General features: G+C 47.2%; 1 protein-coding gene and 1 non-coding gene across 6 annotated transcripts in view; both read left to right on the top strand.

Moving 5' to 3' along the window:
• The first annotated feature begins 2485 nt into the window (after positions 1–2485).
• The window catches only part of RALGAPA2 (Ral GTPase activating protein catalytic subunit alpha 2), a 294158-nt gene continuing 268802 nt past the window's right edge, over positions 2486–27841 (top strand). For 2 of the 5 annotated variants that reach the window (XM_043478794.1, XM_043478793.1), the window contains exons 1-2: positions 2488–2750; positions 27323–27433. In XM_043478794.1, coding sequence (XP_043334729.1) covers positions 2645–2750; positions 27323–27433 — 217 coding nt within the window. In that variant the 5' untranslated portion in view covers positions 2488–2644. Of the gene's footprint in view, positions 2751–27322; positions 27434–27841 lie in introns of all 5 variants that reach the window. The other 3 variants (XM_043478797.1, XM_043478795.1, XM_043478798.1) reach the window with 2 other exon arrangements.
• Positions 6544–6616, top strand: TRNAR-UCU. The gene has a single exon. It is a non-coding gene; the product is annotated as a tRNA-Arg (tRNA).

Raw genomic sequence — 27841 nt, 5'->3', positions numbered from 1 at the left:
TGGTCTTTATTTGCATTGTAAGTGTATTTCATTATCTGTATTTGTTGGTGTCAGCAGGCTACTTCTTCAATAGCACTCAAGTGTCTACAAAATACTTGACACTCTGAATCTCCAGGGATAAACATTAATTGCAAAGCAGGTGATTTGCTCAAGTCTAGCAGGAATTATTTTGCAGTGCAACAGAAAATAAGAAGAGTATTTTTATTTATTTGTATTTCACTTGGAATATTCATGGTGGGTGGGTGAAAAGCCCAAAATAATAGCTTAAATTTCTTGGCTTTTTAGAGACGACTCAGAGTTCTATATTTTCATAAGTAAGTAAAGGTTAGATATGATGGATCAGATGAATCTACATGCATGAATGTCTGTTTCTGGTACCACCAAGTTTGGACCATGTCATGTGTTCATTGAACACTATTGTTTGTCTCCTCAGTTTTCTAGTTGCTCTGCCTCTCAACTAAATTGGAAGCTTTAGAGGTCAGGAGGCTGCATCTTATACAGCTTTTTACCCCTAAGGTTTACACTCCTGCCTTGCACATAGCAGGTGCTCAACAATAGTTCGATAACAGGTTGTTTTGCGACAGAAAAATTGAATTCCCTAAGGCAAGAGCATCCTATTTTTTCCATCAGTACAATGAAAGGTATCTTCTTAAAGGAATGTTGTGGTGAATATTGTGACTTACTATGTGTAGCCAAGTACAGACTAAATTTCTGTAGCAAAGGCACCCAGAATGTCTTCACTCAACAGGGAAGGTTGTCTCTTCTGACAGTCAGGGAAGGTTTGTGGTCCTGATGGAGATGACACCTGGGGATCCATCCTGTCATCATCCTGAGTGTGGGGCCTCCATCTCTGGGTCTGAGATTCATGCTATTGGGTTTATTGGTTGTCTATTTCTTTTTATTCCTAAGTAACATTCCTTTGTATGAATATATCCCAGTTCTATCAGTGCTATTTGAAAAATAGAGGTTCTAACAACTAGGAGATATTTTTTGCATGCCTTGATTAAATATGTAAGACTATTTTAGCTTTTTATCCCATTTTCCTTCACAAGCTTTTATTGAGTGCTTTCAAGGTCAAATACTGAGTTTAGGAATGAGGATACAAGGCCATGTAAATCGCTGGCTCTTCCCTGCAGTTAGTTTAGCTGACTGAGGAAAAGACAGTTGTGTTATCCCAACCTGATGGAAACCACGTGATTTTAAACAGCTTAAGTTTGAACAGCTTAAGCCAGCTAAAATGTGGTCAAAATTTGAAGCATCAAAGGATCCAGATGGCAGTAAATATCCCCACAGAGCTGAAAGAAATCTCCAGACCATCTTGCATCTCAAAGTCTTGCCCCAGGTTACAGGCACCTGGCTTTAAAAAGCATCTCAGCCTGAGAGTCAGGTCCCTCAGGTTCTATTTCTGGTTCTGCTACTGTTTTGCTAGGTAGCCTTGCACAACACAGAGAACATGCACTTCCTACAAAGCAAGAGGTGAGAAGTTGAGGAGCCCTCCGGGTGAAGTACTCTCATATTCCAAGTGAGGATGGGTCCCAGGAACCAGAGGCCTCCTCTCCCAGAGTCTAAGCATTCCTTTCCCTTCTTCCAAAGCTGTTCATTTTAGTGCATAATTGGAGCTCTGATTTTGATATGGCCGAAGGGTTTACCACTCCTTCCCTCATCGTGTGTTAGTCGCACAGGCGGGTCCAACTCTTTGGGACCCCATGGACTGTAGCCCACCAGGGTTCTCTGACCATGGGATTCTCCAAGCAAGAATACTGGATTAGATCGCCATACCCTGCTCCAGGGGATCTTCCCGACCCAGGGACAGAACCCAGGTCTACTGCATTGCAGGCAAATTCTTTACACCGCTGAGCCACAAGTGAAACCTCAGTACCTAGTGTGAATTCAGAAGTCAAAACTTAGATGGTTTACATTGTAAAAGCTTTGACAGTTGTCCTACTGTGTGTCCTTCTTGATGTACGTTGCAGTAGGGAGAACTGGGGTGGGCGCGAAAGGCTGCAGATACAGAAGCCTGGGCCTCCAGGGGTAGGTAGGGGGTCGGGCAGATGCTGCACCCATCTGGAGAGGCGGTCTCAGGGGCCGGCCTCCTGGAGAACTACATTTCCCAGGAGCGCTGGTGGCCTAGCGAGCGGGGCACGTGCCCTGAGCGGGCGCACTGACTCCGATCGCGCGGAAAACACGCCAGCCTCGTTGGAGGTCGCGGTCACGGAGCATCCCGGGGCTCGGAGTACAGCGTGCGCGCGGGGGGCCACCTTCTATTGTGACTCGCGGCGCCGGCTCCGCGCGCGGGCCCGCCCCCCACGAGGCGGGGCGGGACCTCGCGCCGGTGCGCAGCGCCCGTGGCGGGGGCGGCGGGGTGGTGGTGGCGGCCGGCGCCTCCCGCGGGGGGCGGGGCGGCGGGTTTCGCGTCGACACCGCCTTCCTGCCCCGCCCCGCGCCGGCCCGGCCCCCGCCCCTCCTTCCTGGAGCCGGGGCTGGAAAGGCGGCGGCGGCGGCGGCGGCGGCGCTGGCGGCTGCTGCCGGGAAGGGGGGGGCGGCGAGCGGCCCGCGCGACACGCGCCGGCCCGACCCTCTGCTGTGACCCGCGCGGCGCAGGCGCCTCCTGCCCCGCCGGCGGGGTCCGGCTTCCCGCGGCGGGATGTTCTCCCGGAGGAGCCACGGGGATGTGAAGAAGTCCACCCAGAAGGTGCTGGACCCCAAGAAGGACGTGCTGACCCGCCTGAAGCACCTGCGGGCGCTGCTGGGTGAGGCGCGGCGCGGCCGAGGGCGCGCTCCTGCCGGGATCGGGCGGGGGTCGTCGGGCCGCCATGCCGGGCTGGGGGCGCAGACCCTCCGCGTGGGTCCCGGCGTCGTTCCCCGCGGGCTTCCTCGGCGGCCCCCTGAGTTGTAAACTCCTCCCCCTCCCCGGGTGGCCTCGGAGCCGGGCTGCGGCGGGACGGTCCCCTCCCCAGCAAACCCTGGGGGTCGTTGCACGCACCCATCGAACTGTCATCTCCCCTCCCAGCTCTTAATTTTAATGTTTGAGTCCGAGACCCTAAGTGGTCCCAAGTGGGGTCCCAGCGCAGACTGAATTGAACTGTCATCTCCCCACCCCCCCACCCGCCCTAACCCCCGCCACTTTTAATTTTACTTTTTTTGAGTCTGGTCCCCTAGTAGACTGAGCCTCCGAATGGCCTCGGGATAAATTTAAGTGTCATCTCTCTTCCCATGGATCTGGCTGACTCGGTTTCTTTGTGTCCATGGTGTGAAGGGGTCTCCTCGTGTTTGCTGGGTGGGAGGGGTGACTTTCCTGGGTTCCAGGAGGCTGCTTATGTTTTATTGTCAAGATGACCCTGACGGTTTTGCGGCTTCTTGCGTTTTTGTGAGCCCGTTGGGTGGAGGAACTGCAGACCCCAGGTGGGCCTGCACTTGACCTGGGGTGAAGCTCACCCCCAAGGGTGTCAAGTGTTCCCAAGGCCTCCGTTCACCTGCCACCTGTGATCTGTAGCCAGTTTGCTCTGCTATTTGTTTTTTCTTCCTACCTCCTTTAGTCTTAATTTTTGTTTAGAATGTAAACACCTTTACTGTGTATATACAGACTTGTCTTTGTATATTTTGGGGGCTGTGAAAAAAATATGTTTCTTCTAGATGTCTTTTTTTCTTCTTGAAAGGAGCAAAATTGCCTGATTTAGGGCACAAAGTCTTCATGTGTCTGTCACTTGAGGAAAGAGGGCATAACAGAATTCATTGTACATGTGAGAATTTTAAATAAAGCTCTTGTTCATGAGATTAAAAGTTGCAAATGATTTCTATTTATACTGTGGAGTACCTCTAAGGAAGAAAAATCCACACACCTAGTTTTGCCAAGTGAAGTTTTTCACATTCTCGGATTCCTTGAGATGCCACTGCCGGCTTGGTCAGTTTGGAATGAAATGTAAATTAGGTACTGTTAGAGGGATTAGCTTTCAAGACTTTTGAAAGTGAAATGCAGTCTTCTTGGTAAATGGAGCTTTCTACTTCCTGTGCTGAAATACTAGGCACACACAGGTCGTATTGTGTGGGTCTCTTTAGTGACTTATTAACACCTACTGCAGGGGCATTTTTGATAATGGAGAGCAGAGCAGAGAGGTATTTTAAAGCAGTTGTTGCTCAGGGACTTACTCTGTGGTAGAGAACTTGAACTTATGTTCAGTCCAAGCCTACAGGATTAAGTTTGCTACGTTTTGCAAAGGCAGAATCCGTTAAACCTAGATGTTGGGTTTCTTAGGACACATAGTAGGTTGTTACCGTTCTGAGAAAGTAATTAATTTTCAAGGCCCTGTGGTTTCACTTGAAAGTGTTTGTCTCATTTTGAGGAACTTTGTTTTGTCCTTTCATTGAGATATCTGACCTCAGTTTTGTAGCCTGGAGGGGCTCTTTCATATTCCTTATGTATACCGTTTTTGTTGTTGTTGTGGATTGTCTACAGTTATTAATGTAATCTTTATCTGTAGGGACTAGATTTTTGTAAACATGTCTGAGGCATTCTGGTTCATACTGTTTAGTGTAAACTCTTGCTTACAACTGTGGGTTTAAAGGCTTTAAAGACAAATAGTACAGCAATGTAGTGGTCCCACCACATCACATACCCTATTGATTTGCTACTTTATGGAAAACTCTGCTTAGAAAAAAAGACCTTCTGATCTGAAAGCTTGGACTTAGCCAAGATCAAGAAACTATTTGAATCAGGATTGACATATACACACCCAGGTGGCTCAGTGGTAAAGAATCTGCCTGCCAATGCCGGAGACGCAAAAGATGCAGGTTTGATCCCTGGGTTGGGAAGATCCCCTGGAGCAGGAAATGGCAACCCACTCCAGTATTCTTGCCTGGAAAATCCCATGGACAGAGGATCCTGGCGAGGTACAGTCCATGGGTTTGCAAAGAGACAGACACGACTGAGCACATATGTAAGATAGATTAACTAATAAGAACCTACTGTATAGCCCAGGGAACTCGACTCAGCACACTGTAATGTTCTATATGGGAAAAGAATTTTAAAAAGAGTGGATATATGTATACGTATAGCTGATTCAGTTTGCTCACAGCAGAAACTAACACAATATTGTAAATCAACTATACTCCAATAAAAATTAAAAATTAAAAAAAAATAGAAAGAGAGAGACCAGATTTGTGGTTACCAGAGGCAGGATGTGGGGGGGCGGGGGGAGAAGATAATTGAATAAATGCAGTCAGAAAGTACAAACTTCCAGTAATAAAATAAATAAGTACTAGGAATGTAATGTACAATGTGGTAAATGTAGTTAACACTGCTGTATGTTATATATGCAAGTTGTTAAAAGAGTAAATCTTAAGAATTCTCATCAAAAGAAAGAACATTTTTCCTATTTCATTAATTTTTTATCTCTCTGAGATGATGGGTGTTCACTGAACTTTCTGTGATAATCATTTTGTGGTATATGTAAGTCATATCATTATGTTATAGACCTTAAACTTACACAGTGCTATATGTCAATTATGTCTCAATAAACTAGCAGGGAAAAAAATAGATATATTTGCAAAGAAAAAATCAATTGAAGGAAATGAATCAAAATTATTGTTGTATTTTTATCTGTATATTTAGATAATTCTCTTGCTTGTCACATAGTTTCAAGTGATAAGGCCACATTAGTTTTTAAATACAAAGTTGATACCGCTGACCTGGATCTATAGCCTGCGGCTGCATGACCTTGGGCCAGTTCTTCAGCCCGTCTGTGAACCTCAGTTTCTTCACTTTGTGAAGTGGGTATGGTAATGTCTGCCTCATAAAGGTTATTATGAGTGTACTGTATGAGCTACTTCAGCTCCGAGTAGACATTTTACAGTTTCCTCTCTCATCACTTCTTTCCTGTCATTAATAGGCTAGGACAAGCCTTTTGATGGGCTGTCCCTTCTCCTTTCTTGTTTGAGTAATTGTGATGGATCCTTTCCCTCTTCAAAAAGAGTAGTCTGTATTTAGGACAACTGGCTGAGAAAGATACAGTTAGCTGGGAAAAGGAGAGTATTTGTTCGTATCACGGTAATGACTCCAGTTAGAACTTAACTTAGCTACTTTGACTTGGCTGTATATCATAGATTAGCCTGATATTCTTAACTTTATATTAAAGGATGGGGGAGAACTGAGACCAGGCAGGGCTCGTTGGCCAAACCAGGTACTAAATGTTGTGAATATATTATCTGAGTTGGAGGAAGAACAAAGAGCTCTTCGATTCCCGACTCCCAGTTCTCCTTACATTGTTGAAATCATCCTCAGGAAAGAAAATAAGTAAACAAAAACAGAACTAAAATACTGTGTATTGCTCTCGTGCTGCTGCAGAGATTCCATGCCTAATAACAAGTTGAGTGCCTGCTATTAAATAGGGTTTAGACATGGCATTGATGTGGCAAGAGCAATAGATATAAAATATTTACTAGTAAGCATATAATGTGTTATGTACTTAGATAGTGGCTTATATGGTAGACTCCATTATAGGATTTCAACGTGCAGAAAAGATCATTAATAACAAAGAGGGGGGGACTTCCCTGGTGGTCTAGTGGTGAAGACTTTGCATTTCTAATGCAGAGGGTATGGGTTCGATTCCTGATTGGGGAACTAAGGTCCCATATGCTGAGTAATGTGGCAAAAAAAAAAACCCCAAAACACTAGAAAGACCAAAGATAGGGCATCTTGAAGGAGGTTTTACTCATGCCAGGACCGAAAGAATGACTAAAGGTTAGACGAACTTTGTCCAGTAGAAATACATGTGAGCCATAGGTGTAATTTAAACTGCTCTGGTGGCCACATCTAAAAAGGTAAAAAAAGAAACAGGTGAGGAACTTCCCTTGTGGTCCAGTGGCTAAGACTCCACACACTCTGTGCAGGGACCCTGGGTTCAATCCCCGGTCAGGGAACTAGATCCCACACGCTGTAACCAAAGACCTAGTGCAGCCAAATAAATAAATGAACAAAATAAATATTAAAAAATAAAAATATTACAGAAAGAAAACAGGTGACATTAATTTTAGTAATACCTTTTATTTAACCTTATACATCTGTTTTGTCAATAGGTAGTCCAAGTAAAACGTTGAGTTTTTTCACTATCTTCACATAGCATGTCTTGGAAGTCGTGCATGTATTGTTCACTTGCAGCATGTCTCTGGTCAGACCAGCCCCATTTCCAGTGCTGGGGAGCCCCTCGTGGCGAGCACGGCCTGCTGGGCAGAGCAGGGTTAGATTTGGGGAAAGTCAAGGGTGGGGAGGGCTTTTCCAGCTGAGAAGGGGAGGAGTTGGTGGTGGAGATGTATCTGGGAGACGATGCATGAGAGCGAAGAACCTCAGACACGGAGGACTCGATGCTGGAACCCTGGCCCTGAGGGCGTCTGCAGTATCAGAGCAGTGGCTGGAGTGGCGTATAGACCAGGGGTGAGGGCAGGACGGGGAGATGGACTATGAGGTCATGGGGGAGATGGGGAGGGGTAGCCTGACCGGGTAGAAGCTGAGGCAGTTGGGGCCAGATCACAAGGGGTTGGATGCTTCGATTTTATGCTGCAGGTGAGAGGGTGCACTTGGAGAATTCTTAGCAGGTCAAATGATAAGATTTGTGAACTGCCTCCCTGCCAGCAGGGCCAGGATAGAACGGGGCTGGTGGGAGGGCAGGGAGTCCTTGGGAAGGCTGGCGATGGAGGAGCTGACAGGTGACAACTGGAGAGAAGGGTGGAGTCATGAAGGACCCCGAGGCAGAAACTAGTGATTCTAGATTCAAGTGTGGTTTGCAGAAGCTGGACGAAGAGTGGTGAATCTGAAGGAGAAGAGGTTTGGGGTCAGGGGCCACAGCCCGGTCAACTCTAGTGACCCCAGTGTTCAGACCAAATAATTTGGAACCAGGGAGGAGAAAATAACTGTTCACTGATGCTCTTTATGCCCATAGAACAGAATCGAATATTTTGATAGGTTTCCTTCTGTGCATCTGTTGCTTTAAGGAGGGACAAGTTTGCTTATTCACAAGTTGTAAATATTGCCTTTTAAGCTTCCTGTTAGCTTCTACCTATGTCTTTTTCCTTTTATTTTTATTAACAATAGGTATTTGTTGAGACTATTCTCTGGTGATTAAATAGGTTCCTTTCTTCGTCAATCCTTTTTTTCCTCTTTTTTTTCCTTCTTTTTCTTTCTTTCTCGGGTGTAAATACTACTACTCTAAACATCTTGGGAAACGGCGTTTTCTGCACTTTGCCTTGTTGCCGTAGAATAGATTCGCTGAAGTCAGGTTGCTGGGTTGAGCATGTTTATGCCTTGATTCACTGTGCTCTCCTCAGTGTTGTTCAAATGCTCTCTGGCAGCAAGGGTGAAACAGTCAAATCCTCTATAATCTGACCAGCAGTAAACACCTTGTTGGGAGCAGGAAATGGCAACCCACTCCAGTATTCTTGCCTGGAGAATCCAGTGGACAGAGGAGCCTGGCGGGCTGCTGTCTAGGGTCGCACAGAGTCGAGCTTGACTGAAGCAACTTAGCAGCAGCAGTGGCAGCAAACACCTTGTTAAAATTTGATCATTGATGTTAGGTATTTGGGAGAGTAGGGGTGCCATGGATAGAGCCAGAGGGTTGGGAGGAGACCCTGGCTAATAACAGAACAAGGTGAGTTTGGTGTGATGTGTGTTGAGTTTGAGTTGAGAGGAGGAGATGGTTGGATGGCCTCACCGACACGATGGACATGAGGTTGAGCAAGCTCCGGGAGTTGGTGATGGACAGGGAAGCCTGGCGTGCTGCAGTCCATGGGGTCGCAAAGAGTTGGGCACGACTGAGCGACTGAACTGAACTGTGTTGAGTTTGAGAGAAAGGCGAGATCCAAATGGGAGCGACCATCGGGAAGTTGTTAGACGTGGGGTCTGGAGCCTAATGAGGGGTTAGGAAGCTGTGACATGGTTGTTTATCAGCGTCACGATCTCACTGGGTTGTCCCCCAGTTTCTGATGATGGTGGTGTCCCCACCCCCAACCTGGAAATGGGGAAACTGAAGCTCCCAGAGGTGGACTCCTGCCCATAAGGGGCAGGGCTGGCAGTCATGGGATTGTACAGCTCATGTCGTGCTTTTGCTAGTTATCCTGACTCAAAAGCATATTTACATACCAGAGAATATCCCACCAGAATGAATGTTAACATGTAAACCAAAGCCCCCATGTCTCCCAGACATGTTGCTTTGAGGTTCGTTGCCCTCTTCCTAGCCCGTTTTCACTGTATTGTTCTAGGCAGACCTTGAGGCCGTATTTGATGTGAACATGACAGAAGATAAAAAGGCTCCTCCTGTGTTTTCGTGTTCGCTGGCCTCTCCGTGTCCTTGGCAGCCATCACAGGTGGTAAAATAGTTCCTTGGACATGAATGCCACATGGACACTCCGCAGCCAGCACAGAGCTGGGGCGTATAAACCAGGCCCTTCAGGCAGTCGTGGGATGGCTTCTCTCTGGTGACCTTGTTTGAAGCCAAGTGATTTGGCCCTAATGCTCCCTTTCTTCATTTTTCATCAGTTGCTCACATTTTTTACCTGTAACTTCTGGAATATAAAATGAACTTTGGACACATATATGTCACACAGATACCCCACCCCTGTTCCTTAGGCTGGAGATTCTCTGGTATGAGAAAGGTGGACCTAGGATGAAAGTCTGACTGAGTTCAGATGTTTTCTTTGAGATAACTGAAAAAGGCTGCCTTTGACCTTTAATTCTGGGAAGAGGGGTAATTGAGTCCAGAGTATTTTGGGTAAAAACTTTTATAATTTTTATTTTGCCTTTGACCTTTTATTCTGGTGGTGGTTTAGTCGCTAAGTCGTGTCCTACTCTTGCGATCCCATGGACTGTAGCCCGCCAGGCTCCTCTGTCCATGAAATTTTCCAAGCAATAATACTGGAGTGGGTTGCCATTTCCTTCTCCAGGGGATCTTCCCAACCCAGGAATCGAACCCAGGTCTCCTGCATTGCAGGCAGATTCTTTCCCAACTGAGCTACAAGGGTTCTGGGAAGAGGGGTAATTGGTAGGTCCAGAGTATTTTAATGAAAAATTTTATAATTTTTATTTTGCTTGTAAATGCTTTATTTGCTGATGGACATACATAACTTCTACTAGTTGTTTAGTGTACTAATTTCTAGTCTCCAAACTAAGTACCAGAGATAAAACTGTAGAGAACTGCTTATTGTCTTTAAAAAATTGACTTTCAAAATAGCAAATCAATTCAATTCAAAGTTTCAAATTATCTTTAAAAGAAGCAATATGTTACTCTACTGTAAAATTTAGCATAATGAAAGTATAAATGTAGTAAGCCACTATCTTGTTTTTGGATTTTTTAAAAAATTTGGTTTCACGTACTTTTTTGAGTCTGTGTATGTGGATATGTGTGTCTGTGTGTATGTGTCTGCTTGGTAGGGCTGTGTCTTCAGAGATTAATAAGGCACAAGCACGGGATTTGCAGTTTGCTAGGGGAGACAGACAAGTAAATCGCTACATTTCCACGAGGGTGTTGGTGCCTGGGTGGGGTGTGTGGAAATGTATGGGTGGTTGCAGGTGGAGAGGAGGCACTTCAGAAAGCCCCTTGGAGAACCCAGCAGTGCTTCCTGAGGGCACGTGGGGCTGAGGTGGGTCTGGAATTGTGAATGCAGAAGTTTCCCAGGCGGGCAAGTTGGGGGTGAGGAGCTGCAGGAAAGAGCAGCTGGTGCAGAGGTGAAGGCATGGCCACCGTGTGACTGACTGCACGGTTTTCATCCTGTGCTGTTGGTGGATGTTGGGAATCCAGGCAAGAGTTTTAAACAGAGGAGGAGCCAAATCCAGGGTCTTCCCCCGGTGAATGGTCCAGGAGCCGCAGTCTCCCTGAGGTTTGAAACATGGATGCCTGGAGGGTGAGAGCTCCTCTCCTTTGAGATGACAAGCCAAGAGGGTGTAGCCTGTGCTGCCTTTCCCTCCATGGGGGGAGCACCTGCCTTGAATCGAGTTCACCGTGAGAAGGAAGCAGAGCGGAGAGATGGAGAGTGAAGAGAGTCCATGGACCCTGTGTGAACTGAGGAGCTCAACCCCGTCTGCACCATCCCCACCCGAGCTTCTCAGCTGTAGGAGCCCAGAACACCCTGGTTTTTTGCTCTAGCCAGCTTGAGTCCTATTTCTGGGCCTTGCCACGGGGAGAGCACACATTCATATGCCAGGAAGAGACTGGGAAATTCCAGATCAAGGATGGATGGGTCTGTGTGTGTGTGTAGATATAAGTTTTACATTTTTTAAGACCTGGGGGAATTTGAATTTTTGTACATGTAGGAGAAGGAAATAATAAAAGAGCAAAATTGAAGAAATAGAGAGAAAGGGGCTAAAATGATGAAAGTTGTGATCTGCTGCGGGATCCAGAGGGTGGGACAGAACAGGCTTGACACAGGGGCTCCTCTCTGTCTGAGGCCGCTCGGAAGAAGCAGGGACCGGGTGTGGGGTGATAGGGTGGTGCAGGGACCTCTCGGACCATGGCTTCTGCTTTTTCTGTGAAGGTACGAGGGCAAGTCAACTGCTGACTAGTTTTCTCGCTGGTATAGTGACAGGAACTGAAGGTGTCTTACTCCTTTTTCTCTGCCGTGCATCTTCACAAAATAAACACTGTAATCGGAGAGGCTTTGTTTTTGTTCATTGTGGGGGGTGGGGAGAGCTCATAAATGCAGTTTAACTTATGTCATGAAATGCTTGGCCAGAAGGGGGAAATGTATATGTATATAAATCAGTTCAGTTCAGTTGAGTTGCTCAGTTGTGTCCGACCGTTTGCGACCCCATGGACTGCAGCACACCAGGCCTCCCCATCCATCACCAACTCCCAGAGTTTACCCAAACTCACGTCCATCGAGACAGTGATATCACCAACCATCTCATCCTCTGTCGTCCCCTTCTCCTCCTGCCTTCAATCTTTCCCAGCATCAGGGTCTTTTCAAATGAGTCAGCTCTTCGAATCAGGTGGCCAAAGCGTTGGAGTTTCAGCTTCAGCATCAGTCCTTCCAATGACTATTCAGGGATGACTTCCTTTAGGATGGACTATATATGTAAATGTATATGTGTAAATATGTATAAACATGATGTATATATATGTGTGTATATACACACACACACACATATATATATAAATAAATAAAATGGGGACAGTTTAAGTGGTACGGATTTTGCCTACCCTTCCCGAGCAGTGGCTTGAGGAGGGTCATGGCTGTGTCCCCATAGGTCCTCTTTCCTTCATGTCCCTCACTGTGGGAGCGCCTTCCCTGCTGGGTGTGGCTCCCGTATTCAAGGGTAATTGGGATTTTCTCCATTTTTACCTTTCATGTGACTTCACCCCACCTGAGACGTCACTTGACTGTATTGCTATCTCATATTTGTGTAGCTCTTCACATGTCTACAAAATATTTTCTCATTTGAGCAAATTGCGGCCTCAAGCAACCAGTTTATAAAGGAATTTTCCTTCTAGATTCTTAGTAGAGCCTTCTTTCTTCGTTCTGAATCTTCCTCTGAGGGCTTTAACTTTGATTTTTAGAAAAGAGATGTTTCATAATCACTTTACGTCTTTTATGTTGTTTCAGAAACTGAGACCACATCTGAAAGACACAGAACGCTATTTTAAAAGTAATTGTCATTTATAACAGTAAATATGTACTTTGATTTTGCTTTTGCAGTTGCAGTTTAGTTAAAAAAAAAAAAACTTTTGAAAAAGATAAGGATATGGTCTTGTGTTTGACTTTCAGCGATGGCACATATTTGCTGAGGCTCAAGCATACTTTCAAGGACACAGGAGGTACCAGGGCCCCGGCTTGTGCCAGCCGTGGGAGCCGTGAGAGGCTGTGCTCAGATCAGCTCCACTGCGGGGCCCCAGTGACCGATGCTCCCGGTGCTGCCCTTGGACCCATCTCCACTGAGTAGCCAGGGCTGGGCTCCTCCTGGGCTTCCTCCAGCCAGTTACTGAGCACGTGGGCTACTCACGTGGTCATTCCTCGGAGACCCAGACGCCTGGGCTAGCAGCCTCTTAGGCCTCTGCTGCCTCTCAGCCCCCCTCCCTCCCCTCCTCTGTGCAGGGCTCAGTCCGCCCTTCTCAGGTCCTCCTCTTCGTCCTTCACGGCATCTCCCTCAATAAACCTCCTGTGTGAACAGTCCTGTTTTGATATCCATTTCCCAGAGAACCCAAATGAATACCTGGTCCCTTCTCCTAGAGGGTGTCGGCCATCCCATCCCGCAGAATTTTTCCAGAGCCGGCAGAGTCACGTCACATCTTCACACAGAGTGCCTTCACCCCTCTCCCCTGAAACGTTCTTTTCTCAAATTCCCACAGCTCTTTGTATCTTCCATTGGCATTTGTGGCCTTTGGTTTTATATTCTGCTCCTCTGTGTTCTGCCTGATCTTGCTCACTAAATGATACTGATGCTAAATAATACCAAGAACACCAGCAGCTTTTTGTACATCTTGATTCCTTATTTGTAATAATAACAAGTAGCATTTAATTGGCACTTGCTCTGTGCCAAGGACCACCAGAAATACTTTACATGTACTTTTAATCCTCTCCCCTGTGGGGTGGGGATTATCATTATCTCCATCTTCCTGATAAAACCCAGAGAAATTAAGAACATTGCCCAACATTGCCCAGCTAGTGAGTGATAGCGACAGGACTGAACCCAGGCAGCTGGCTCCAGAATCCCGTGTTATTTTTTATCCAACACCAACCACATGTCAGGTATTATACTCAGCCCTGGGCATGCCTGAGCTTGCATTCAGAAAAACCAAAAATGCGATTTCCACGTACCTGGATCTGAGTCTGTGGGAGAGGAGTAGCCACCTATATGGATGTTCAGAAAAATTTCTAAGAGCCTTCCTGCCCCAGAGATTGTTTTCACTAGCCAGAAGCTCCCATCAATAAAGTAATAATTCAAGGGACTGCCCTGGCAGACTGGTGGTAAAGACTCCATGCTTCTGCTGCAGGGGACATGGGTTCAATCCCTGGCCATGGAACTAAGATCCAGCATACTGTGTGGCATGGCCAAAAAATGAGTCGAGACCATGAATTAAGTTCTCCTGAAAGAAACCTCTCTCCTCCTGTGTGTGCAAACAGACCCACTCCTGGGTCCCCAGGGAAATGTTATTGCTGTTCAGTTGCTCAGTCATGTCCGACTCTTTGTGACCCCTTGGATTGTAGCCCACCAGGCTCCTCTGTCCATGGAATTTCCCAGGCAAGAAGACTGGAGTGGGTTCCTATTTCCTTCTTCAGGGTATCTTCCCAACCCAGGGATTGACCCGCGTTTCCTGCATTGCAGGCAGATTCTTTACTTGGAGGGAACCATATTCAGCACATGTGGCCGTTCCTTCCTTGCTATTGCAGTGGGTCATGATGAGGAGACGGGCCGGGACCACTGTGGCCAGTGAGCAGGAATGCTCGACTGCCCTGGGCCATGAGATTGGACCAGGCAGCAGCTCGAGCTTGTGACAGCGTGGAATGCACTTGCTATATCACCCTGAATTCTTGTAAGAGCCAGAGAGTAGGTACCTTAGGAAGTGCCCTGATGTGGACAAGAAATGGAGAATAGCTAGTGGCTGGAAATGAATGAGCACAGGAAAACATCCATGGGTCAATGCAGTGTTAATTTATCCCATGAACGGTGGTGAAAGGCAGCAGATGGACTGGGTTTCGTGTACCTACCTGCTAAGTTAGGACCCTGTTTGTGCTGTAGATTGTGTTGCTTTTTCTTTTTTAAAGAACTTGAGCCACTAAAAAAAAGTTGTTTTGACCATGCTGCATAGCTTGCAAGATCCTAGTTCCCTGAGTAGGGGTCGAACCTAGGCCCCAGGAGCGGAAGCCCACATCTTAATCACTTGACCACCAGGGAATTCCCTCTAGGTAGTGTTTCTTAGTGGAAAGGCCTGAGGGAGTCTTGGTCTTCAGCTCAGTGATAATTGAAGAGATATGTGGTTTCTACGACCCGGTGTTGCTGCTGAATCGAAGGGGAGTCTGCTCCATGGTTGGTGATGAGCCCTGGATTGAGCAAAACTTAATGTGTGCTGAGGCTATCCCATCCAAGTGAATCTGACCGTGATTGGAAATTTCATCACCTTTTTGCATTCAGGGGGGTCACAGCATTGTTTGTTCCTGTGCAGTACAAGCTACCAAATGGCTGGACAGAGATCATTTCTTCCTGCCCGACTGTATCATTTTTCTACCCTTTGAGGTGAATGATGATTAGAGAAGCAGCTTTCCCTAAAGACAGCAGAAAAGTCCTCTAGATCTGAATCATCACAAGGCATTTATGTACAAAAAATTTCTCTGTTGTTACAGAGAAGGTCTACTCACAATGTTGGGCAGAGGAAGTTTAAATTATTTTCTGTTTTTAGGGCATTTTCGTCCTGGTAAAGATACTACTTTTCTGTATTACTTGGATCTTGAATGTTCTTCAAGCTTGAGTCAGACACGTTTGGAGGAAATTATGGTTGCTGTTATGTCTGCTGTGCTTTTTCTTTTTTACGATAAATAATCAGACATTGGAAAAAAATCTCTGAAACACTGTGGCAGCTTTTTGTTTGTTGGTTTCTGAAATGAATAATAGTTTTGTAGTTTTTTCTGGTTGTAGAATTTTACATACTCATTATAAACATTTGACTTATATGAATAAGCAAAAAATCATTTAAGTGTGAAAGAGCTCTTCACATTCTTCAGTCCCCTGATAACCAGTGTTAAAATTTTGGTAGGTGTGTTTTTGTGCTTGCTGTTGCCGATGTGTGATCTCTTTGTGTTGTGCGTGCACACAGAAACACAGTTTTACACAAGTAGTTATTATGCATGGGCCGACACTCTTTCTGATCTGACATGCCTTGGACGTTTTTCGCATCAGTAAGTGAAGACTTACCTGTTACTTAAATGGCCCTGTTGTGTCCCATGGGACTCACACGGCAAATTACCCACCACCCATTTCAGGTTGGGAGTCCAGGCTCTCTGTGCTGTCAGCAGACCCAGGCTGGCGGGAGAAGGGTGGCTGCCTCTGGTTTCTCATATGAGGGACGAGACAGGCCTGATGGTGTCCTGGCTGATGATGGGGCAGGGGACGGCGGGGCGAGTTTCTGGAAGTAAAGAGAGCCCCTTGCGAAAGGCTGTCTCAGTCTCCGCTGAATTAATTTCACAGAAAGGCCACCCTTTTAACCTGTCTTGGAGTGAAGGTCATTCCCCTTGCAGGCTGGCTCTGGTGTCCTAAATATACCAGCTTCGGGGTTCTCTGTGGAGTTTAGTAACTGTTTACTAAACAGTTGGTAGGCTTTCTACCAACTCTGTCTTATCTACTTCAAAAAAATGGTGTTTCCAAGTGTACTTCCGTGCACTTCCTCCATCATTTTCTGTTAATGTTAGGCTCACTCAGGTAAGCAGTGCGGGAGAGCCGGACTGCCTGCCTGGGTTCCAGTCCTGCTGGGGACCTGACCCCGCTGACCCTCCCCTGCCTACTTCCTAGGGCTCTGGGAGGTTTGAGTTAATATATACAAATCCCTTTTGTAAGTGGTTATTATGCTTATTAATAATGATTGTTTGACATAAGTATGATGCCTCTCTCTGCCCTCATCACCTCTCTTCTGCCTGCTTAGTTGTTAGAAGTGAGCTGGAGCTGTTCCCACTTAGCTCCTGTTTTATTTATTTTTATCTCTAACTCTTTCCTTCCTGAGTGAATCTGAGTGAATCTGGCCTAACATAGGCCAATTCAGATCAAGAAAAGTGAAGTGCATTATTATGTGTAAAGTAGATATAATGAGAACCTACCATATAGTCAGGGAACTCTACTGAATACTCTGTGGTGATCTAAATGGGCAGGAAATGCAAGAAAGAGGGGTTGTATGTATATGTATAACTGATAACACTTTGCTGTACAGAAGAAGCTAACATAACATTGTAAGGCAACTATATTCTGATTTTAAAAAGAAAGAAAAGTAAAAACAGTTATGCATTGCCTTAAAAAATCTGATGAAACTTGCTTCCTACGAAAGAAGAGATATATGAAAATTTATGAACCATTATGTATAAATTAAACCAGAAGGATATATTATACAACATAGGGAATGTACCAATATTTTATAATAAACATGAAGTATAATCTTTAAAAATAGTGAATCACTATATTGTACACCTGTAACTTATTGTATATCCACTATTCTTCATAAAAAGTGAATGTATATAAAACACATTAGATTTAAACATTATATTTCATTGGTGTATATATTTTGTTTGATTGTGTTGGCACTTGATATCTGTTAATAATAAAGTTTTAGAAGCCTGCATTTGAGAGAGGTGTGTCAGCAATGTTTAAAAATAGCTCTGCTTTGTAAAACTTTAGCTCTAGGTACATGGAGTATATCTTTATCAGAATCACTTTTACATGGGGACTGTCAATCTAGAGTTACAGAATTTTTAACATCTTTCCGACCTCTAGAATTTTACTTTCTTCACCTATCTTGGAGAAGGCAATGGCACCCCACTCCAGTACTCTTGCCTGGAAAATCCCGTGGACAGAGGAGCCTGGTAGGCTGCAGTCCATGGAGTCGCTAAGAGTCAGACACGACTGAGCGACTTCACTTTCACTTTTCATTTTCATGCATTGGAGAAGGAAATGGCAATCCACTCCAGTGTTCTTGCCTGGAGAATCCCAGGGATGGGGGAGCCTAGTGGGCTGACGTCTGTGGGGTCGCAGAGTCGGACACGACTGAAGTGACTTAGCAGCAGCAGCACCTATCTTACCATATAGGTATAAAGAAATGAAAATAAGACACCTTAGGAAATGAAGTGGGGTGACTATAGCTTTTACAACCTTTTAGTTATACTAGGATTGGTTTCTACTGTCAGAATCTGCAAAGATGTTTTTGGATACAGGTAACAGAAAACCCAAGTGTAAGCATAAACGAAGAAGAATTTTTTTTCTCCTTTGAAAATTGGCCCCAAAGCATGTGAGCACAAGCCAGCTGGCACGGCTGCTCAGCGATGTGACCGTCCCCTGGCTCCCCCTCCCTGCTCTGCCCTCCCTACTGTCCTCCGTCCATGTGGCAGGTCTGTCCTCTGAGTGGCAAAATGCCTGCAAAATGCAGCCCGGACAGAACGTCTGGGCAGAACGTCCAGAGAAGCCCTTGCGCTTTGTGACCCTTTATGAACCGTGACCCTTTCCCGGCATCTCCACCAGAATTCTTCCCAGTGCTCGCAGGGGCACAGGCTTGAGCCTAAAGCATTGGGTCACAGGCTTGAGCCTCAACTCATGGTTGGCGAGGGGCTGTTCCCACTGTCATTGACTCCGCAGCATCGGGTCTCCCACCCCTGCCCCAAGAGCACACAGTTCTATGGGGTGGATGGTCCCTGAACACATGGGTCTGTTAGGAAGACAGGGGTCTGCTGTGGGCCTGACCGGGTGTGGGGGGCAGAGGGAAAACCAGAGTGCCTGCTCCAGGCCACTCTCGCTTTCAGTTTAAATTCTACAGAGAACACCTATGGAAAGAGTCCATTATGATACAAATTTGAATATATGTCTGTGTTCAGGGGAAATTTCTTAAAAATTTAAAACAGCCCAACATGGCTATAATAATGTGTAATGATAACAAAACCATCAGCAGAGTGAAAGTGAGAGTTTGAGTTTCCGTTTCAATTTCTGCAAAGAGGAATATGTAGTTTAGGTCCCTGCATGCTTCCAGAAGTATCAATGTTATGTCGGTGTTCTAGGCTCTTCCTTCTGCTGGGCTTGGCTCGTGGTGCTTGGGCACTGGGTTACTAGCACACCAGCTGTTGGCCCTGAGACATCTGAGAATCGGTGAGCAGTGTGGAGCCGCTTGCGGGGGTGCTTGAGTGGGTGGGTTTAAAGTGCTTGCTTTGTTATACATGTGCAAAACATTTTTTCATGTATGTGCATGTATGCTAAGTTGCTTCAGTTGTGTCCGACTCTTTGCGACCCCATGGACTGTAGCCCTCCAGGCTCCTCTGTCCATGGGATTCTCTAGGCAAGAATACAGGAGTGGGTTGCCATGCCCCTCCTCCAGGGGATCTTCCCGACCCAGGGATTGAACATGAGTGTCCTGCCTTGGCAGGTGGATTCTTTACCACTGAGCCAGCCTGGGAAGCCTTCTTTCACGTATACTCAGTACTTTAAAAAGTATTTGGTATCTGTCACATGGCTGTGCACAGATAAATACTTTCAGTTGAACTAAGGGTGAAACTGAGACTGGGGTTTTATTGAGTATGATTGGGGAAGGGGGCGTGATTAAAAAGATGGACTGTGGTTGCTCTGTGGTAATCTAAATGGGGAGGAAATCTTAAAAAAAGGGGGGGATATATGTATACGTAGAGCCGACTCACTTTGCTATACGGTGGAAACTAATACAACATTGCAAAACAACCATACTCCAATAAAAATAGAAAAAGATGGACTGTGGAAGCCAAATTAGGATAAACAAAGAAATGATGACTTCAGAGGGATTATTGATCAGGGTGGTGGGGTCATTAGCTTCAAGGGCCCAGGAAGGTTGAAGAGTTGTCAGAATTAGGTTTCCAGAAGGAGTGAGCAGGAGAGGTTAGGGGAGTGGAGGTTGGAAGGAGTGGAGGTTGGAGGGATGCCTGGGTGGCAGAGGGAATGGAGGACAACCTCCGTGGAGACACGGAAGTGGGGCATCACCTGTGTGAGTGTGGAGATCAGTGCTGGGTGTGGGGGCAGTGACAGTGAGCCAGACCCTAAAATCTTCCAGAGAGTGTGCAGGGCGGTGGGGGGTGGCTTGTGCAGCCCCTGGGACGGGAGTCTTCGACCTGCTGTGTACCTGAGCGTCTCTGTGCACACAAAGGTTTTGTATTTGCATATAATAAGGCCAAGGATGTTTTTTTTAGGTCTTCTTATACATAGATGCATTTTCAGATGTGAATTTCTCTTTGATGGTAATGATGATGGGAAAAGTGTTGAGTTACCACTGAAGCTCAGTCAGCACACCTGCTGTCTTATGACTGATTCCCTGCCGAGTCTTGAAAAGGCTTCATTATGAGGACTTTGCATCCTCCCCAGGTGAGTTCCAGGTTGGTTACTTGCCCTTGGCACAGTCCTGCTCACAATGGAGATTTTAAACCCTCCCAGCTAGTGTCAGGAGAGGGGGTCCCTGCCTGCCCAGACTGTCCCGACTCTCTGGGTAGTGTTGCCGATACTTTTCTGTGGAAGGTGGTTTGTGTCACAGGTGAAGTGAAGTCGCTCAGTCGTGTCCAACTCTTTGTGACCCCGTGGACTGTAGCCCACCAGGCTCCTCCGTCCATGGGATTCTCTAGGCCAGAATACTGGAGTGGGTTGCCATTTCCTTCTCCAGGGGATCTTCCCAACCCAGGGATCGAACCCAGGTCTCCCGCATCACGTGTGCGCACGCGCACGCACGCACGCACGCACGCACACACACACACACACACACACACACGGGGATCTTCCCAACCCAGGGATCGAACCCAGGTCTCCCGCATCACGTGTGCGCGCGCGCGCACACACACACACACACACACACACACACACACACACACACACACACACACACACACACACACACACACACACACACACACACACACACACACACACACACATTGGGGATCCCCTGTTATCTGGACCTATTTTTTCTGCTTTTCCTTCTTGGACAAGGAGACAATGTGTTGTCCTTGGTGGCAGCTCTTCATGGGCTCGCCACAGCCTATGGCACTTCTTGGTGAGTTTCGTTTTCTTTCCCCCTCAACATTTCTGTAACAAGCAAGGCACCCCATCCCCAATCTCAGGCTCACAGAGACTTTACGGCAAGTGTCTGTTTCATCCCCTCACCTGTCTGCGTTGCTGCATGGTTCTGCCCTGGCTGCAGGCAGCTCTGCTCCATGAGTTTTCTCATTTCTTTCTTATTTAAATCTTAATTGGAGTATAGTTGATTTACAATGTTGTGTTAGTTTTGGGTGTACAGCAAAGTGAATTGGTTATACATAGATGTCCACTCTTTTTAGATTCTTTTCCCATGTAGGTTGTGAACAGAGTGCTGAGTAGAGTTCCCCTTGCTATACAGTAGGTCCTTCTTAGTTATCCATTTTATCTCTAGTAGTGTGTATATGTTTACCCTAACCTCCCTGGACCAGACACTACCTGAGGCTCTGCAGCCACAGCTGAATCAGGCTCCTGATGACTGGGGGTCCAGTCGGGACCTCAGGTCGGGAGCTCAGCCCGGATCAGCATGGATGGGCGTTTTCTAAAGGTGTGGATGGAGGGCGGGAATAATTCGTGGCACTTTTTACAAAGTGTGACACTTTGTAAAAGAGGGAGAGAGGGTGGAGACCTAGGCAGCTGTGAAAAGGTTGAAACCACCAGGCTCTCATTAGCCCTTATGTAAGGGCATGATGTTCATCCCTGTCGGTGTTTTCTGTCTCGTGTCTGACTTAATTTTCCTTGTTCTCATTGTTCCTGAATTATGTTTTATGAAGTTTTTCACTCAGCTCCCTTCCCTCTCACCAGCGTGTGATGTTGAGCATTGTATTTGGGTGCCAGCATCTAAGGAATGTGAGTGAATGACACCATCTGCATCCACACGCAGTCACATGGGCAGCGCTGGGGTGGCTCTGAGCCCTGGGGCGGGTGGGGGAGGGAGGGCTGGAGGATTGGGGGTCACTCCCTACTTGGGAGGAGCTGTTCTGAGCCCCTATTTCCTCTTTGACAGTGTCCACCAGGGCCCCTGAGTCTGAGAAGAGTGTTCCCTCTTCCTTTGGTGCTTCCGGGTGTGCTGAAGCTGGTTTTAGTGATCTGGGTTATGATCCTCAGATCCTAAAAGGAGTAGGATTGCTACTGAAAAGGACTGTATATAGGAGGAAGTGGAGGGACAGTCCCCCTAGCTCTGGAGCATCTGCTGCTGAACTGGGATGAGGTGCTGTCCCTTATCGAAGTTCTCATTAAGTGGTTGAGTTTCACGAGTCATTGAGTTTTATGACTTCACAAGTGAAGTTGGGTTGTTCCTGGCTGGTTCGGTGTCCTTTGCCTGGAGCTAGGTAATTGTAAGACAACTAACATTTATTTAAATAATGCTGACTCTGCCTTTAGAGGCACCTCACCTGTGTTCATTTTATCACAGGAGCTATGGTTGGCCCCCCATTCTTAGGTGAGGAATTTGAGGCACAGCATGTTTAAATAACTTGCCCAGGTCCTGTGGCTTTTGTACTTGAAACCAGGTGGCCTGCTCCAAAGGTTTTTGTGCTCCAGCTTTGCTACTGTCTTCCAACTAAATTTGGGGAAATAATTGTCAGCGGGAGGCTTAGCTGAACAGGGGAGGCTAGCTTTTGGTGTGGAATATAGATTATTTTTCAGATATAATGGGAATATAATAGTTCATTGCCTGTTGGGTGGTAGTCAAGGAGAATGAAAAATTAATGGAGGTTTCTTTACAAATCCCCGAATGACCCCCAGCTCTGTGAAGCTGTCTGCTGGTTGCTCCTCTGTGGTCAGTGTGAATGTACTTGCCTGGGCTTTGTGAGGCCAGCAAGGCCACATGCTAGCGTCCATGTTGGACATACCCAGACCGGGACTTCCGCTCTTTCCCGCTTTCTTACTGGCCCCACAAGGTGGTGGGGAGGTTGCTAAGGTCCCTCTCGGGGAGCCAAGTGGTGCCCATTCTCAGGGCCACGCTCTCCCCCCATGTCTTAGGGTCTTCTCTCCATCTGCTCCCCTTCCCCAAGGAGATGACATTTCTCTGTGTTCCTGATCCAGTTTCTGGGTCTGACTTATTCCCACGTGTCTCTGAGCCTTTGTGCAGCTCATGTTCGGGCTGGAACCCCAGACAGGAAGTCTTCCCCACATTTCTGACTGGCCTGGTACCTTGGTCAGGTTACGGATGATCCTGTATCTGAAGGTTTTTTTTGACTTGACCACACCTGCCTCATCTCCCTCATGAGGTTGTTGTTGTTTAGTAGCTAAGTTGTGTCCGACCCTTTGTGACCCCATGGACTGCAGCATGCCAGGCTTCCCTATCCTTACCATCTCTGAGGGTTTGCTCAAACTCATGTCCCTTGAGTCGATGATGCCATCTTACCATCTCATCCTCTGTCTCCCTCTTTTCCTCCTGCCCTCAATCTTTCCCAGCATCAGGTTCTTTTCCAATGAGTCGATTCTTTGCATCAGGTGGCCTGAATATTGGAGCTTCAGTTTCAGCATCAGTCCTTCCAATGAATATTCAAGGTTGATTTCCTTTAGGATTGACTGGTTTGATCTCCTTGCTGTCCAAGGGACTCTCAAGAGTCTTCTCCAGCATCTGCAGTTCAAAAGGATCAATTCTTCAGTGCTCAGCCTTCTTTATGATCCAACTCTTACATCCATATAGGACTACTGGAAAAGCCATAGCTTTGATTATATGGACTTTTGTTGGCAAAGTGATGTCTCTGATTTTTACTATGCTGTCTAGGTTTGTCGTTGCTTTTCTTCCAAGGAGCAAGCACAGGGTTGTGGTTAGGGTCAGATATAGTAAATCCATGAAAGTGTCTCTTAAGGACTAAATATACAGTGTTATTAGCAGTTCCAGCCTTCCCAATTGGCTTTCACTCCCTGCTTTGAGGCCTGGCCTGGACTTTGGTCCCGGTGTCATTTCCGTTACTTGATTGTATCCCTGTCTCTGGGGCCCCTGCACCTTATTCTGTTCAAATTTCCTGGCGCTTGGCACAGGCCTAGTTTGCAGGGGGAGGGACCCAGTCATGTTTGACTGAGCAGGTGAAGAGCATCTTTCTAAAGGAAGTTTATGGTCATTTTTTTTTTTTTTCCTGAACAGTCCTCTTACCATAATATCTATGCATCTTGAAGTTAAAAAGCAGACTGTCCTGGTGGTCCAGTGGCTAAGAGTCTGCTCTCCCAGTATAGGGGACCTGGATTCAGTCTCTGGTCAGGGAACTAGATCCCACATGCCACAACTGAGGGTCCTGTGTGCCCCAACTAAGACCTGGTGCAGCCAAATAAATTTTAAAAATTATTAAAAAAAAAAATAAAAGGCAGCTCTGTGATCCTGTCTGTGTGCCCTGCTACCGGACACTGACTTCCTGTTCCTGAGGCCACCTTCTCCAAGATCTGTGCCTTCCAAAGAGTCATCTCATGAGTCTTGTGTTTTATAAAAAAAATAAGACAGATAAAGGAGTTGTTCTAGATTTTGAAGATTAGAGATTTAAAAAAAAATGTGGAGTTAATTTTTTTGTTCATTTGACAAATATGTGTTGAGTACCTGTCGGGTACCCTGCTCTGTTCCTGGGTCTGGGAATACAGCGGTGACCAAATCCCAGGTGGATGGCATTCCTGCCTGCTGAGGATTCCATTCCAGTGGAGTGCAGTAAGGGAAGAAAGGAATGAATCAGTCTTGACTGATGAGGTGTGCCATGGGGAGGGATCATGGGAGGGGGACTCCCGGACCTCCGAGGAGTCCTCAGCGGGGTAAACAAAGCGCGTAGTTACCGATATTACACTCTTGGTTTCGCTGTGTGCGGAGCGACCTTGAAGGCATCACAGTGTCTTGTCGTGAGGATGTCAAGCTCCATCCGGCTGCCCCTCATCAACAGAACAGTCAGGGAGTGGTGGGGAGGAGGTGGCTGGGCTCTGGCTCCTGGAGGGCCTTCCTGTCTGCATGAGGCCCTCAGCTTTGACAAAGAGCCGCTGTGCTCAGGTCGCTGACCCTGGCGTGTTTCTGAGGGACCAGGGGATCCCAGGGAGGATGGACTCTTGGTGGCCCACATCCTCTCTGTGTGTCTTGCAGCTTTAGTCCACTCCCGGCTGGCCGCCCACCAGACTCCATGCTGGAGGAGGCAGGTGATCCGTGGCCAACAGGGACCCCTGAGATTTCCCTGCAGAGGCTGAGCGCGGCCTTAGCTCTGGAGGATGGGAAGGAATGAGCTGGACAAAGATCGGGGGGTGGGGAACACGTGTGGGAAGCTCGGGAGATGGAAAGAAGCCACGGTGGCCAGAGTGCAGGGCAGCGTGGAGAATGTGGCGTCGGGTGGACTTGCCTTTGAGCAGAGGAAAGGCTGTGGAGTAGTGGTAAAGAGTTTGAATTTTATTTTCAGTGCTACTGGTTTGGTTTATTCTGTTATCCTGTTGACTGCAGTGTGGAGAGGGGACTGCGGAGGGGAAGCAGGGAGGCAGGGACCCTTGGGTGGGGATGGGGGCGCAGTGCCCAGCAGGGCAGTGGAGGACCCAACACCCTGGAGGCGGGCTGGGAAGCAGCTGGGAGGATCCCGGATGGGGATTGGGGTTCAGCTCGAGCAACTGTGGGAAGAGAAGAAGGTGAAGGGAGATGCCTCCGGACTCTCCCTGGAGCCGACAGCGTACAGTGAGAGCTGAGCCTGCAGAGCGGGAGGGACCCCCTCCGCAGAGGGGTGACGATTCCCTCCTGGTAACCCAAGGGTCAGGTCGCCTCTTTCGTGTCGGCATGAGATCTGATGGCTTACACGTTGTGGTCACTGCCCCGTGACTGTGTATTAGAGGCTGTTTGTCTCATTTAGTGCATTCAGGAAAATATTGAGCTAAATGCTTATCCTCCCTGCAGGGCATGTAATGGTGCTGAGACCACCTGGGGGTCTGTGAGGTGGGCAGTGTCTCTAACGGAGGAGACAGATCATTCCATCAGAATTGAGCCCGGTTGCACCAGGAAATTGAGCGTAGTGTGACATAGTCTGTGACTGGGAGGAAGAGGGTGGTGGGCTGCAGAGCGGAAGTCCTGCCCTGGTCTGGGGCCTGGGGAGGTTTCAGAGGCCCTCTGAGCAGTTGGTGTTGGAGTAAACATTTAACAAAGCCCTTGGAACTGGCACACTCGAGGAAGGCACTGGAGAACTCCACAGCAAGGCTGTGTCACTCATGAGAACGGTAATGCTTGTGTGGATTAAGGCTCCTGGTGGTGTTACCTGCTCGCATGCAGGTGAACTTGTTAGTTACCAGGAACTTGTACTGCTCTGTGCTCCGTGTGATTTTCGGTTGAGAAACAGGAGTGTGAACTCGGCCGTTCCAATGATCTTTCCAACATCTTAGGTACATTGTTTTCAAAGAACCAGTGCAAATTTTTCCATGAACGGCACTATGTAGTTATCAGAGGAAAACAACTCTTTAGACTCATCAGTGTGAATGTTAACTTTATAGAATGTAGACGTGGCAGTGGGTGTGTTCTCACATATTCACAGACTTAGGACCCCAAAGCTGATACAACTCCGATGTAGATTGAATAGCAGCATGTTTTTTTTTTTTCCCTCCTTGAGTAATCTTGTCAAATTTTAAGAATGCCCAAAGAGCTAACACCTTGGTCAGGATGCTGCTGGAAAGGCACAAACAACCTTGTTTCCTGAGGAACCTGTGCAGAGGTGTGTTGACAGTGGGTGACTTTTCTGACCTGAGCCAAAAGGGACGCTGGCTGTATTGTTGGCTTGGCCCCTGCAGGGGCCAGGGTGGGGTGGGGGGGACATGTTCTTGGGCTGAATGAATTCCCTGAATGTCCAGTCGATCTCCCTGCAGCCCTGGTTTATCAACACTAAACACATGGGAGACACATGGCTGGAATGATGCTAGGAACACAGGACCCACTGTGTCCATGCAGGGGCCGGACGGGTCAAGTAGAAGCTGGAGGGATGCGGTGACCAGTGGCCCAGGTGGATGTGGGCAGGTCGGAAGGGCCTGATGTGGTGGCTGGAGGGAGGGAGGAGAGACTGGGCCGTGGGGCGCTCCTGGCAGAGTTAGGCTCATCCTTCTTTACACGTGCAAAGTCACTCAGTCGAGTCTGACTCTGCGACGCCATGGACTGTAGCCTGCCAGGCTCCTCTGTCCATGGGATTCTCCAGGCAAGAATGCCGGAGTGGGTTGCCACTTCCTACTCTAGGGGATCTTCCTGACCCCAAGGATTGACCCGAGTCTCTTAATGTCTCAAAGAACCCATTGGCGGGTGGGTTCTTTACCTCTAGCGCCACCTGGAAGCCTCCATCCTTTATGGTCTGGGTCTAAACCGCCCCAACTTTTACTCCCCCCCACCCCCAGCCAGAAATCATCTCGTCCCTCCCAGGACCCTCACTAAACCCCTGGCCTTCTGGCTGCTCTATAGCGGTTGTGACCTTGAGGTTTGGGGGTGGGGGAGGGGACATGCCCCAGGTCACCTCAGAGCTCCCCTTAGGTGGAGAAAGAAGTGGACGGAAATGCACTTTACTGTGTTGTTTTGTCTTATAAGGGGACATGACTGGTTTTTGCATTCCTTTGTTTCTGAAAAGATTGTTCGTGAATGCTGATGATCATGTAAGGTTGTGGTTGTAAATGGGAACTTTTTCTTTTCAGACAATGTGGATGCCAGCGATCTTAAGCAGTTTTTTGAGACCAACTATTCTCAGATATATTTCATCTTCTATGAAAATTTTATAACACTGGAAAATAGTTTGAAATTAAAAGGTAAGAATTTCTACAAAAAATTTTTTTTTTGGTATACAAAGTTTTTTTCTTTTTTTTTTTAATAAAAATACAGGAAGTTCTTGAAGGTTGTGTGTGTCACGTGCTACAAGTTACATGTCTTTAAGCTTCCTCTCTTTCCAAACACTCAGCAGAGCTGTGAACTCACAGCGGTTGCCTCTTTCCCTTGAACTTTCTCTCGTACAGGCATTAACTGAACAACAACAGCCAAGGGGAAAATAGAAAGACAAGAAATCCACAGAAGGGAACTTCCCTAGTTGCCCCAATGGCTAAGACTCTGCACTCCCAATGCTGGGGGCCTGGGTTTGATCCCTGCTCAGGGAACTTAGAATACACATGCTGCAACTAAGAGTTTGCATATTGCAACTAAAGAGCCTGCGTGCTGCAACT

Source organism: Cervus canadensis, chromosome 10 (assembly GCF_019320065.1).
Source record: "Cervus canadensis isolate Bull #8, Minnesota chromosome 10, ASM1932006v1, whole genome shotgun sequence".
Classification (NCBI taxonomy): Eukaryota; Metazoa; Chordata; class Mammalia; order Artiodactyla; family Cervidae; genus Cervus; species Cervus canadensis.
This window is presented reverse-complemented; position numbering and strand designations above follow the sequence as displayed.